This window comes from Lutra lutra, chromosome 4 (genome assembly GCF_902655055.1).
Source record: "Lutra lutra chromosome 4, mLutLut1.2, whole genome shotgun sequence".
NCBI lineage: Eukaryota > Metazoa > Chordata > Mammalia > Carnivora > Mustelidae > Lutra > Lutra lutra.
Genome location: NC_062281.1, coordinates 66970620 through 66983934, shown reverse-complemented (window position 1 = coordinate 66983934; position 13315 = coordinate 66970620). Strand labels below are relative to the sequence as shown.

The following is a 13315-nucleotide window of genomic DNA, read 5'->3' as shown; positions in this document are numbered from 1 at the left end:
ATTAATTCACACTACTGCCCTTCTCCCCCACATCCTGCATTGACTCATCATCACTCCACCACTTCGTTCTATGTTGTCCCTGCTGGAAGCCTGCTTTCACTGTAAATAGACTTCCAACATTCTTACCTCTTCAGAGAACTCTCTCCTCTCGTATTCTTGCCCTGAAAGAAATTGGACTCTCTCAAGGATAGATTCTTTTGTGGCTTTCTCTTCTGCCAATCCACCTATCATGGGACCAGAAGGGAAGGAGGTCAGCATCCTCCCAAACCCACATTTCTCCTTCCCTATCAATCATACTTCTAGAAAAAGCTAATTTGGCTTTTGGCATTGTGCCATTCCTTGTTTCTTCCCTCTAACTCCTGTGTAATCTCTGAAATTACTGTCCCAGGGGCACATTCTATCTTTTTATCTCTAATCTTGCCAACACCAAAGGAAATTCAAAACTGCTGTATTGATTCTCTGGTGATTTAGTCCATTTATTCTCAACCACATCAGTCTTGGTGATTTACACTCCACTTCAGCCAAATCTTCCATGACTATGCCCTGATTTTTGTCACCAGCCATAAATGTTCTATACCAGGACTCTTAATCTCAGCCTACATTTTGTCAAAATTTTCTTCCTTACATTTCCTTTTTGCCCTGAGTTATGCTATATCTGCGTTCCATATAATGATCCTTATACCCTTCCTGATTCTTCCATTTGACTCCATCATTCCTCCTACACTCTTCTCCTTTCCTTTCCAGATTTGACACCATGGATGAATACTTGAGCTAGTATCTCACTAGGAACTCAACTTCCTTGCCATGCTGATCTTTCTGTATGAGCAATACCGTCTCCCTTCTTTTCAACAAACAGTTATTAGTTCTTACCCCAGTTTTTCTCTTGGTAAATTTCTTCAGCCCCCGTTTCTTCCCTTTTGGTAGATAATTTTGCTTCCTATTCCATATAGAAAATTTACCCATTAGTTATTATTTCTTTCAAGTTGTTGACTCTCCTCTTTATAATCTTAACTAGACTTAACATTTACCTCTTCAGCCTTACTGGATAAGGTATCCTTCCTAGTGCTCAAACCCATTCTTCCATTGGTGCATTCTATCTTGTACCATTAATGTTTCCTTCCCTAACTTGTTCCTCCATTCAGCCTGCAGACATACCAAAATTGCTCCCTACCCCCTAAAATTCCAAATTTCCAGCGGTCATTGATGCTGCATCTCCTTATAGTCATTCCTTATTCTCTACCTCTCTCCTTATTTTAATTTCTAAGAGCAGTAGTCTGCTCTGCTTCTCCATGTTCCTACCTCCTATTCACTTCTTTCTCTGTCTTCTGCTCCTGACAATTTAATCCCACATTCTACCACGAGAGTTACCAACACAATTTACATTGCCAAATCCAGAGGAAACTGGTCAGTCCTTTTCTTGCTGGGTATTACTGCACACTTGGCACCAATAATGTTTCTCCCTCTCGAAAGTCTCTCGTTTCTTCTTTGACTCCTGTGACTATCTTCTGTTTGCTTCATTCTTATTATGTAACTATTCCTTTAAAAAAAATGCAAACAACCCAAACCAAATACCTTAAGATAACCTGATCTATTTTAATCTATCTACTCCATTGCCCAAGCTAGAAGATTTGGGGCTGTGCTTGATTTCTTCCTTCCCACATCCAACCAAGTGCAGAGACCAGGGTTTTTTGCCTATTAACTTTTTTTTTTTTAAATACTCTCCTGATCACACTACTCTGGTCCTGACTCAATGCTTCACAACCTCTTACTTGGACTATTATTGTAGTCCCCTATTGCCCTTCCACCCCACTTATATCTGGCTCCCTTACTTCCATCATCCCAGTGTGCAGCATCACACACATACATCCTAGCCCTGTACACATCAGACTTCCCGCAACCTGGTCTTCCCTCAACGTCTCCAGCATCTTTTGTTTCTACTCCCAGTTTGTACACTGATAACACTCAAACACTTCAATTCCCTAAATAGGTAGCATACTGCTTCTTCCCTTTGCTTTCACTGTCCCCTCTGCCTGCAAGTCCTGAGGCTCATCCTGTGCTTAGGTGTCATTGCTCCTGCAGAAAGCTTTATCTCCCCCTGCATTCCTACCCAGTTTCTGGGCATTGTTAGGCTGCTCTCCTTTCGTCACACAGAGAAAATCTCTGTTTACTCTGGCCACCTAGTGGTTTTTTTAAAATTTATATATATTTTATTTTTATTTTTTATTTCTTTTCAGCATAACAGTATTCATTGTTTTTGCACCACACCCAGTGCTCCATGCAATCCGTGCCCTCCCTAATACCCACCACCTGGTTTCCCCAACTTCCCACCCCTCGCCCCTTCAAAACCCTCAAGTTGTTTTTCAGAGTCCATAGTCTCTCATGGTTCACCTCCCCTTCCAATTTCCCTCAACTCCCTTCTCCTCTCCATCTCCCCATGTCCTCCATGTTATTTGTTATGCTCTACAAATAATATGAAGCCATATGATAATTGACTCTCTCTGCTTTACTTATTTCACTCAGCATAATCTCTTCCAGTCCCGTCCATGTTGCTATAAAAGTTGGGTATTCATCCTTTCTGATGGAGGCATAATACTCCATAGTGTATATGGACCACATCTTCCTTATCCATTCATCCGTTGAAGGGCATCTTGGTTTTTTCCACAGTTTGGTGACCGCTGGCCACCTAGTGTTAAGGGTGAAATGATAGGCCAGTGTGATTCTTCTCTCCTCCTTCATTACACTAGTAAGCACATCAAAGGTGACTGTAACTGTGTTACATTTGCATCTGTTTTTGCAGTGTGAAAAACAGTGCCTGAAACGCTGTTGTAGGCACTCAGTAAATAACCTGAATATACCTCTCATTCAGTTCAATTTAGTACTCATGAATTAAGCAAGTGAAAAAGAATGCTTACTTGTACTGGATGTTGGCTTCCTGTAAGAATGCTAACAGAGCTTGGGAACCATTTTGGGGAATATGGACATCAGTAACTGCTCCTTTTGATACATAGGAGATACTGCTGGGCTGCCACAGGTCCACCTGTAGTGCAGGAACCAACCTATAATTCATATTCCATGCAGGTGGGGAAAGATCTATGTCACAAGGTGAAACATGTCATTTTGTTTACATTCAGAAATAGAATATAGAAATAGAATTTGATCATAATTGACAAGTAACAGTTTAGAGACCAATATACATTAAAGCCACAAGGTAAAAATTAGATAAAGCAGTTTTAAGTATGACTTTGATATGCTTAAAATTATTATACAAATACTTGAATAAGAGAGAGAAAGATATAAATTACCTTTTATTTTACTATACAACAAACTGTGGTAGCTTAGCAACATTTGGTAACTTTAAATGGAACACTCTCCAGGTATTTCCTCCTTCCCCAATGCATACCTTTTACCAGTCCATACTCAAGCTTCACATGGTGATAGAAGCATCCCTTTCTCAGGTTGGACTTTTTAAGCGAGGTTTGTCTCTCTGTCAGAGTTCTTAGAGCAACTCATGCTTCTTTCATTCCCTAGTTTCATCTTATCAGAATGTAAGCTCCATTTGGTCACCACCCCATTCCAGATGCCCAGAAGAGTGCCTTGTGTGTACATCAGCAACTCACCATTGCATATGTGGAGACCCCATGTAATATTTACTCTACGTTCACCCCATGTTCAGTGTTTTGCAGGAAAGCAGGAGCCAGCAGTGTTTGTCTTACTGCACTGTTCCCAGTGTCTTGTCTGGTGCTTCACATCCAGTAGCTAGTGCTCTGCATTCTTTGAAGGAATTACTGAACTCAGCTGGGAGGAAAGAGGGCCCTATCCTTCCTTCTGGAGTAGCCTCAGGCTACAATTTTCGATTAGACCCAATTTGCCTTTACAGTCCTGTCTCTTTCTTCTCTGTGTTTGGGACTCCCTCTCCTCTTCCTGCATTTCCAGCCTTCATCTGTCACAGGGCCTTGATCTCTGATCTGATAAGATTTAGTTACTTGATCCTCACTTAGGTGTCAGTGTCTGCATTCTGGTAGGGAACTCTAGAAGACCAAAAATGCTTTGTGGCTCAAGGAAATAACACCTCTGGTGGTATAATTTAATCTTGAACAGGGTAGAGAAGCATTTGTTTTGGGGACAAAGAGTCTACTTTTTTTTTTTTTAAAGCAGCTGACTCCTCCTCAAAATTGCAAGGGCAAATCTGACTCAGCTTTCATACCAGTCCAACAATCATAGAAAAACAGAAGTGTGGGCTGGAAGGGATGCTGAGAGGTCATTTGATCCATCTGTCGGCCCATGGGCAAGGATACATGTAGGACTGAACAAACCTGTCCCCAGTAGATCTATCCAGACCACATCTTTTAAGTCTCCAAAAGAGGAGGGTTGACAACATCTTAAGATAACTCATAGCCACATTTAAGAAGACTGCAGATCTTTCTCCCCATCCCTCACACTTCAGCACAGCTTCATTTTCTCTTGTTCCATTTTTCAGTAGGGGATGTCTGGTTTCTTGCCTCCATTAGATAAAGTACATTGGTGTCTTTCACTTTCTCTACACATTAGGTTTTCTGATCCTTTAATCATCTTTGAGACCTGCCTCTAAACCCTTTACAGAGACAGTTTTTTTTATATTAAGTTTTGCTGCCATTCCTTAATGCCAGTGAAGACGAGGGAATAGTGCTGTATTTGGAGGGTAGAGAGCCATAAGAACCTAAAATAATATGAATAGCCACTCTGGCAAATTCCTTTATGTGTCATTTTCTAGGGTGCATGCTAAAATAAGAATCCTCATCCTGCAGAAGAAAGTACTTCCCTGTAGGGAGTTCCGTGGAAGTGACACGCCCCACAGCCTGACCTGGAGAGGGCTTCCTAGGAAACAGGCCATCAGACAAAGCAGTTGGTCTATAGGAAACTAACAAAAGCAATTTGCAAAATCGGGAATTGTATTCTGTTGTGATATTAGGAAAGGAAGTTAAAATGAATTATCAGCTTTTCTCCAGTAAAATTTTAGGGAAAGGATACTTGGATACATAACATGGGTATTTCAATCTGGGTGGCAGGCACATGCCCATATCAAGATACAGGGAACAGTAATACTCATGTGACATTTGTAAAGTGCCCCTACTTTATAGGTATTTCTGATCTTTTCAATAATGCCTTCACATAGGAGTTAATGGTAGAGACATTTAAAGAACGAGGGCACCTGGGTGGCTCCGTGAGTTAAGCAGCTGCCTTCAGCTCAGGTCATGGTCCCAGAGTCCTAGGATCGAGTCCCACATTGGGCTCCCTGATGGGCAGGGAGCTTGCTTCTCCCTCTCCCACTCCCCCTTCTTGTGATCTCTCTCTCTCTCTCTCTCAAGCTCTCTTTATCACAAATAAATAAAATCTAAAAAAAAAAAAAGAAAAAGGAAGACTCCAATTCATAGAAGCAAAGTCAATTTTCCAAGGATGCAGAGCTCCAAAATGGTGACACGGGAAGTGCTTAGCTCCAGTGCCTGTATGGTAAGTGTGTTTAGGGTCTTCTGAGGAAATAAGCAACTTCCAAGTTCTTGACTTAGTGTTTGAGGAGGTTTGGTTTGCAGGTCTCCTACTCTAATCTTTCCTGTCAGGGGTTATTGACCGTATAAATTAATATGCAGTTATTTCAAAGTTGAGATCAGTTTACTCTGGGCAGGTTACCATCATTTCCTTAGGGCCTGACCACATCCAGATGAAGTGATAAAATATCTTTGAATGGCAAAGCTCGGTGAGGGTTTATGATGATGACAACAAAGGATTAGTAGTCTTGTCAGGATGGCCTCAGGTTGTGTGCTAACTACTGCAGGTCTTGGCTGTAAAGAGCCATCTGATATTCCAAGGAAAGGAGGCTCCTTTCCAGAAACTTCTTGCCCTGAAACCTGGTGGTTGTTCCCATGTTTTCCTTTCCTCAAAGGATTACTAGTCACATATGGTCAGATCTGTTTAAGAGGTGGAAGCAATTTAGGGGCACCAGGGTGGCTCAATCAGTTAACCATCTTGAATCTTGATTTCAGCTCAGGTCTTGATCTCAGGGTTGTGAGCTCAAGCCCATGTTGGGCTCCACATTAGCCGTGGAGCTTACTTAAAAAAAAAAAAAGTGGGGGGTGGGGAGAGAGAAAGAGAGAGGTGGAGGCAATTTAGTATGTGATCAAGAGTATGAGTATGGACTTTGGAATCTGAAGGTCCTGAAATGGAATGCGAGCTTTGGTAGTATTGGCTGTGTGACTTCAGGGGAGCTTTTAACATTTCTGAGCCTCAAATTCCTCATCTTCCTATGAAGATAATAAAAAAACCTACCTACAGTCTTTTCTGTAGGATGAGTTGGAAAAAATAGAAGTAAAACACACAGCAGAGAGTCTGGCATACAGTGAAATCTTAAAAAATATTAGCTATTTTTTTTTCTTTTTGAAAGGTATATCTAAAAAAAGCTAGAAGTAGTAAAGATAAAGTTTTACTTTGAGAGTTTCTGAGTAAAATGAAGACCATGAGGAGATGATTCTCTTATTCAAACATTAAAACCTATAGACAACTTTAAGGAGGAGGGGAAGCAATAAATAAACCAAGAATATGAGCAAGGCTGCATGTTTCCTAACACAAGGGCAACCAGCTGGATTTGAAGCCAGGATAACCTGCTGGTTAATTCCCTGGACTCTAGAGTCTGACTTCTTACAATCATATTCAAGCTCTCTACAATTAGCATCTGTGTAATGTAGGATGTGTTCCTTCATCTCTTTGGGCCTCACTTTCTTCATCTGTAAAATGAAGATGATAATTGCACTTCTTGGTTGTTGCTGTTATGGGATAATAAAGACTATAGTAAACAAAATCATTAAGAGCATAAATTTTGAGTGGAGCATAACAAATAGCATGGAGGACAAGGGGAGATGGAGAGGAGAAGGGAGTTGAGGGAAATTGGAAGGGGAGGTGAACCATGAGAGACTATGGACTCTGAAAAACGATCTGAGAATTTTGAAGGGGTGGGGGGTGGGAGGTTGGGGGCACCAGGTGGTGGGTATTGTAGAGGGCACGGATTGCATGGAGCACTGGGTGTGGTGCAAAAATAATGAATACTGTTATGCTGAAAAAATAAAAAATTAATAAAAAAATATATCTAATAGCATAAATTTTGAAACTCAAGACAGGATGAGTCTGGATCCCAGTTCTGCTGCTGTGTGACTCTGGGCAACTTACTTCAGCTCTCTGTGCTTGTCTCTTCATTTATAAAATGAAGCTATAAATACCATATATTTTATAGATTTGTTAGGTTTAAACTAATCAATACTTATAAAATGCTTTATTTTATTATTTTTTAAAGATTTTATTTATTTATTTGAAAGGGAGGGAGAGCTCACAAGCAGTGGTGGGGGGTGGGGTGGGTAGAGGCAGAAGCAGGCTCCCTCTCATCAGGGGGTGCAATGCAGGACTCCAAGGACTGTGGGATCATGATCTGAGCCAAACTTACTGAACCACCCAGGCACCCCTATAAAATGCTTTAAACAGCACCTGGTGAACAGGGGTCATTTGTTAAATGGTAAATGATTCAAAACTCAAAAATAATTTATTTACAATAAAAAACTGTCATATTTTAGTCTGGCACTAATTTCTTGGCTCTTCTGGTCCTTGTGTTGTGTTTACTTATTGGCTTGGTCCAGGCTTCATGGTCCACCTGTATTTTAGACCCATGGCTGATTACATACCTGGTGCAGGTATTTGTGGAGGTGCAGTCAGTGTCCCCCAACAGTTTCAGAGTGAGTCTTTCATGAGGTTATGGGAAGACATCTGGTATCTCTTCAGCTTGGGAACAGATGGTCTGCCTCCCAGCCACTAAAAGTAACACAGAAGCAAAAGAGAAGAGAGTCCTACTCTATATTTACTCTACTTTTTGTTGGTTTGGAAAAGTATTGAGCACTGATGTGTCACATAATAGGTTTCTAAATACGAAACCTCCATATCAAGTTTGTAGTCAACTAGGGTTTAATTTACATAATCATATTATTTACATATTAACACCCATAAAATCTTAATGCATAGCAAAGTATTCTCTCTTATTTACCCTTGAGATTGTGTTTTTGGTCTGAATCCATTTAACCTTGTGTCTTCTTTTAGGATTTTTGTCTCTGACCTCTTGAGAAGATTTTCTGACACCCAAGGTCAAGAACTGTTGTTATCCGCTTTCATGGAACTTTTAATTACATCTTATTCTTATAGATATTACATTAGTTTTCTAGGGCTGCTATAATGAATTTCAACATCTCAGATGGGTTAAAACAGCAGAGATATAGTCTCACGCAGTTCTGGAGGCCAGAAGTCCAAGATCTAGGTATTGACAGGCAATATTCTCTCTGAAGCATTCAGGGGAGGTTCTTCCTTGCATCTTCCAGCTTCTGGTGGTTCCAGGCATCCTTGGCTTGTGGCCACATCTCCCCAATATCCATTTCCATCTTTACATGGTCTTCTCATCTGTGTCTGTATCTTCTCTTCCATAACTTCTAAGGATACTTGTCTTTGGATTTAGGAGATATCTGGATAATTCTGGATGTTCTTATCTGAGATCCTTAAGTGCATTTAAAAATTCTTTTTTCAAATTAGGCCATGTTCACAATTTCTAGGGGTTAGGGAATAGGCATACATTTTGGGGGTCTACGATTCACCCTATTGCAATTGTCATATCAATATCCATTTTCCTATTATCTTCATGAGAACAGAATCTGTAAAATTCTCCCCTTCTGCCCATACCTCTAGTGCTTAAAACCATGCATGCCACAGAAGGCACTAAATATTCTGTAGATGGAATAAATGAAATAACCCATTCTTATCTTTCCTTTTTTCAGATATGTGCTCTCTCTAAAACTGCTCCATAGTATTTCTGGATTCTAATTCTAGTTCCTCTTACCAAAAAATTGATAAGGTAGTCCACTTCAATTTTGTCCACTCATCCCACTTCTTGACTCATAAGTGTTTAGTTTTTTTTTTAAAGATTTTATTTGCTTATTTGAGAGAGAGAGAGAGAGAGATCATGAGGAGCAGAGGGAGAAGCAGATTCCTTGCTAAGCAGGGAGCCCAATGCAGGACTCAATTCCAGGACTCTGAGATTATGATCTGAGGTGAAGGCAGACTTTTAGCCGACTGAGCAACCTAGGTACTCCCAACTCACAGGTCTTTAAATTTTAAATCTTCATTAAGTTTAATCTTAGAATATGCTGCTTCTTAGGTCACAGTACTACATACTTCTCTGATGACCAGAGTGGCCATTTTAGCAACACAGTTAAAGAAATGCTTATATTTTATGGTTATTATTGTCTTTGTTCTACTTCTTGTGACTTATTAACATTTAAGATACCAGGGGAATGCTGGAAAGGAACTTAGCCAGAGAATATGGCCCCTTACAAACCAAAGGCACTTGGTAGGTTGTTAAAATTCTGGGACTCATTTTACCTAGCTTCATCCTCTCTCTCTTACAAAATGCTAAGTTATTATTTCCCTAAAGCACATATTCAATAAGTAGAACAAAGTCTATTCTTTTAAGAAACCTTTTTTCACCTCTGTTTTCCTTCTATTCCAACCCAATGATTTATGTACTTTTTTAGTTTACTCAAATTTGTGGATGGCTTCTCCCCCTTCCCTATTCTCCATTAGTCCTATGTTAGCTTTATTTCTCAGAAATGTTGAAATGTACAACAGTCCAATAAAATATGAAATAAGCATGCTGAAAAAACGATTTAATTTATTTGCTTGTTTCAAGAAGGGGTAATCTCAGAAAGATGGTGTTAGAAAGAACTAATGGGATTTGGGCTTGTGTTAGGTGATTCTGGATAGGGTTAAGGAACTGAGATTTTTCTTTGGTTGAATATTATCAGAATGAGGGAAATCCATCACTGGATATCCTGATAATTTTATCTAGAAGGTGAAAGAAACAATTGGGGCTATAAGTGATAAAGAAGCAATAGTCATATAAAAAAAAGGTGGGGGAGGGAGGTTTTGTCATTTTTCTGGTTTGGACATTTTTTTTTTCCTTTGTTTAGACATGATCAGATTGGTCTTGTTTTTATCTTATTTCATGAAGAACACAGAATGGTCTTGACTGGTGTTGGTACTCTGTAAAATGGTCTAACAGGAGAACATCAAGCTTTTGCTGTTACTGCCAGGCTGGGCCTGGCTGCCAGAGCTGCTTTTCCTTATCTCAGGATGACCACTATTTTACTGAGGTCATGTGATAACTAATGGAAACACAAATGAGAGGTGGGCGCTCCCTGCAATATCTAGCCAGAATGGCTTGAAGGTAATTTGAGTGATAGGGGTGTTGGGGTTATGGAATGAAGGAAGTAGCCTTGTGATGGTCTATCCAGGAGAAATTAGGAACTCAACAACACTGATCCTGGTACCCTGGCATCTTTGTAGTACCGCATAGTACCACCTTTCTCATGTAAAAGAGTTGATACTACTTAATTCGTGCCCTCTAAGTGAACATTTGAAAACTTATAAGAACTAAAGAAAGGTTCCTTAGAAGAATGAAACTGGACCATTCTCTTATACCATACATGAAGATAAACTCTAAATGGATGAAAGACCTCAATGTGAGACAAGAATCCATTAAGATCCTAGAGGAGAACATGGGCATCAACCCCTTCAAAATAGGCCACAGCAATTTCTTTTAAGACACATCTCCAGAGGCAAGGGAAACAAAAGCAAAAATGAAATTTTGGGACATCATCAAGATAAAAAGATCTACATAGCAAAGGAAACAGTCAACAAAACAAACAGGCAACCCAAAGAATGGAAGATGTTTACAAGTGACACTACAGACAAAGGGCTAACATCCAAGATCTATAAAGAACTTCCTAACTCAATACCCAAAAGACAGATAATCAAATAAAAAAATGGGCAGAAGACATGAACAGACACTTCTCCAAAGACATACAAATGACTAACAGACACGAAAAAATGTTCATCATCATTAGGGATCAAGGAGATTCAAATCAAAACCACACTGAGGAAGATGGTGGAGAAGTAGCAGGCTGAGACTACTTCAGGTAGTGGGAGATCAGCTAAATAGCTTATCTAAAGATTGCAAACACCCACAAATCCAACGGGAGATCGAAGAGAAGAAGAACAGCAATTCTAGAAATGGAAACTCAACCACTTTCTGAAAGGTAGGACTGGTGGAGAAGTGAATCCAAAGTGACGGGAAGATAGACCGGGGGGAGGGGCCGGCTCCTGGCAAGCGGCGGAGCAATGGAGCACAAAATCAGGACTTTTAAAAGTCTGTTCCGCTGAGGGACATCGATCCAGAGGCTTAACCAGGGTGAAGCCCACGCAGGGTCAGCGTGGCCTCAGGACCCACAGGATCACAGAAGGATCGGGGGTGTCTGAGTGTCGCAGAGCTTACAGGTATTAGAACGGGGAAGCTGGCTACAGAGACACAGCCGAGGAGTGAGCTCTAATCTCGGGGTTACCTTGAACCGGTCGCAGGCTCGACAGCTCAGAGCGTGGCCGGAGGCCAGGGTGACGGGAGTAATTGGGCGCTATTCTCTGAGGGCACACTGAGGAGTGGGGCCCCAGGCTCTCGGCTCCTCCGGGCTGGAGACCGGGAGGCCTCCACCTTCATTCCCGCCCTCCGGAAATCGACGGAAAGTGCTCAGGGAACAAAAGCTCCCGAAAGCAAACACGAGAGGATTACTCAGCCTGACCCCTGGTAAGGGCAGTGCAACTCTGCCTGGGGCAAAGACACCTGAGAATCACTACAACATGCCCCTCCCCCAGAAGATCAACAAGAAACCCAGCCAGGACCAAGTTCACCTACCAAGGAGTGCAGTTTCAATACCAAGGAGAGCAGCGGAATTCCAGAGGAGGAGAAAGCAAAGCACAGAACTCATGGCTTTCTCCCCATGATTCTTTAGCCTTGCAGTTAATTTAAATTTTTTCCTTTTTCAATTTTTTTTCTTCTTCTGCTAAATTTTTAAACTTTTACCCTTTTCTTTTTTAACGTTTTTTAACTAGTTTATCTAATATATATATATATCTATAGATATATATATATATTTTCCTTTTTATATTTTTTCTTTATTCATTTTCTTTTTTTAACTGTTTCTTTTTTTTTTCTTTCTGAACTACTTTTTATCCCCTTTCTCCCCCCTCACGATTTGGGATCTCTTCTGATTTGGCTAAAGCATATTTTCCGGGGGTTGTTGCCACCCTTTTAGTATTTTACTTGCTCCTTCATATACTCTTATCTGGACGAAATGACAAGGCGGAAAAATTCACCACAAAAAAAAGAACAAGAGGCAGTACCAAAGGCTAGGGACCTAATCAATACAGACATTGGTAATATGTCAGATCTAGAGTTCAGAATGACGATTCTCAAGGTTCTAGCTGGGCTCGAAAAAGGCATGGAAGATATTAGAGAAACCCTCTTGGGAGATATAAAAGCCCTTTCTGGAGAAATAAAAGAACTAAAATCTAACCAAGTGGAAACCAAAAAAGGTATTATTGAGGTGCAATCAAAAATGGAGGCTCTCACTGCTATGATAAATGAGGCAGTAGAAAGAATTAGTGATATAGAAGACCAAATGACAGAGAATAAAGAAGCTGAGCAAAAGAGGGACATAGAGCTACTGGACCACGAGGGGAGAATTCGAGAGATAAGTGACACCATAAGACGAAACAACATTAGAATAATTGGGATTCCAGAAGAAGAGGAAACAGAGAGGGGAGCAGAAGGTATATTGGAGAGAATTATTGGAGAGAATTTCCCCAATATGGCAAAGGGAACAAGCGTCAAAATCCAGGAGGTGCAGAGAACCCCCCTCAAAATCAATAAGAATAGGTCCACACTCCATCACCTAATAGTAAAATTTACAAGTCTTAGTGACAAAGAGAAAATTCCTGAAAGCAGCCCGGGGAAAGGAGTCTGTAAAGTACAATGGTAAAAATATTAGATTGGCAGCAGACTTATCCACAGAGACCTGGCAGGCCAGAAAGAGCTGGCATGATATATTCAGAGTACTAAACGAGAAAAACATGCAGCCAAGAATACTATATCCAGCTAGGCTATCATTGAAAATAGAAGGAGAGATTAAAAGCTTCCAGGACAAACAAAAACTGAAAGAATTTGCAAATACCAAACCAGCTCTACAGGAAATATTGAAAGGGATCCTCTAAGCAAAGAGAGACCCTAAAAGTAGAGATCAGAAAGAAACAGAGACAATATACAATAACAGTCACCTTACAGGCAGTACAATGGCACTAAATTCATATCTCTCAATACTTACCCTGAATGTTAATGGGCTAAATGCCCCAATCAAAAGACACAGGG

The 13315-nt window shown here is 40.5% G+C and overlaps 1 protein-coding gene across 1 annotated transcript in view; it reads right to left on the bottom strand.

Annotated features, from left to right (window-relative positions):
* The window catches only part of CPA6 (carboxypeptidase A6), a 370507-nt gene that overhangs the window by 92475 nt on the left and 264717 nt on the right, over positions 1-13315 (bottom strand). The window contains exon 3 of the mRNA XM_047727215.1: positions 2913-3037. Within this exon, the coding sequence (XP_047583171.1) occupies positions 2913-3037 (125 nt within the window). The remainder of the gene's footprint in view (positions 1-2912; positions 3038-13315) is intronic.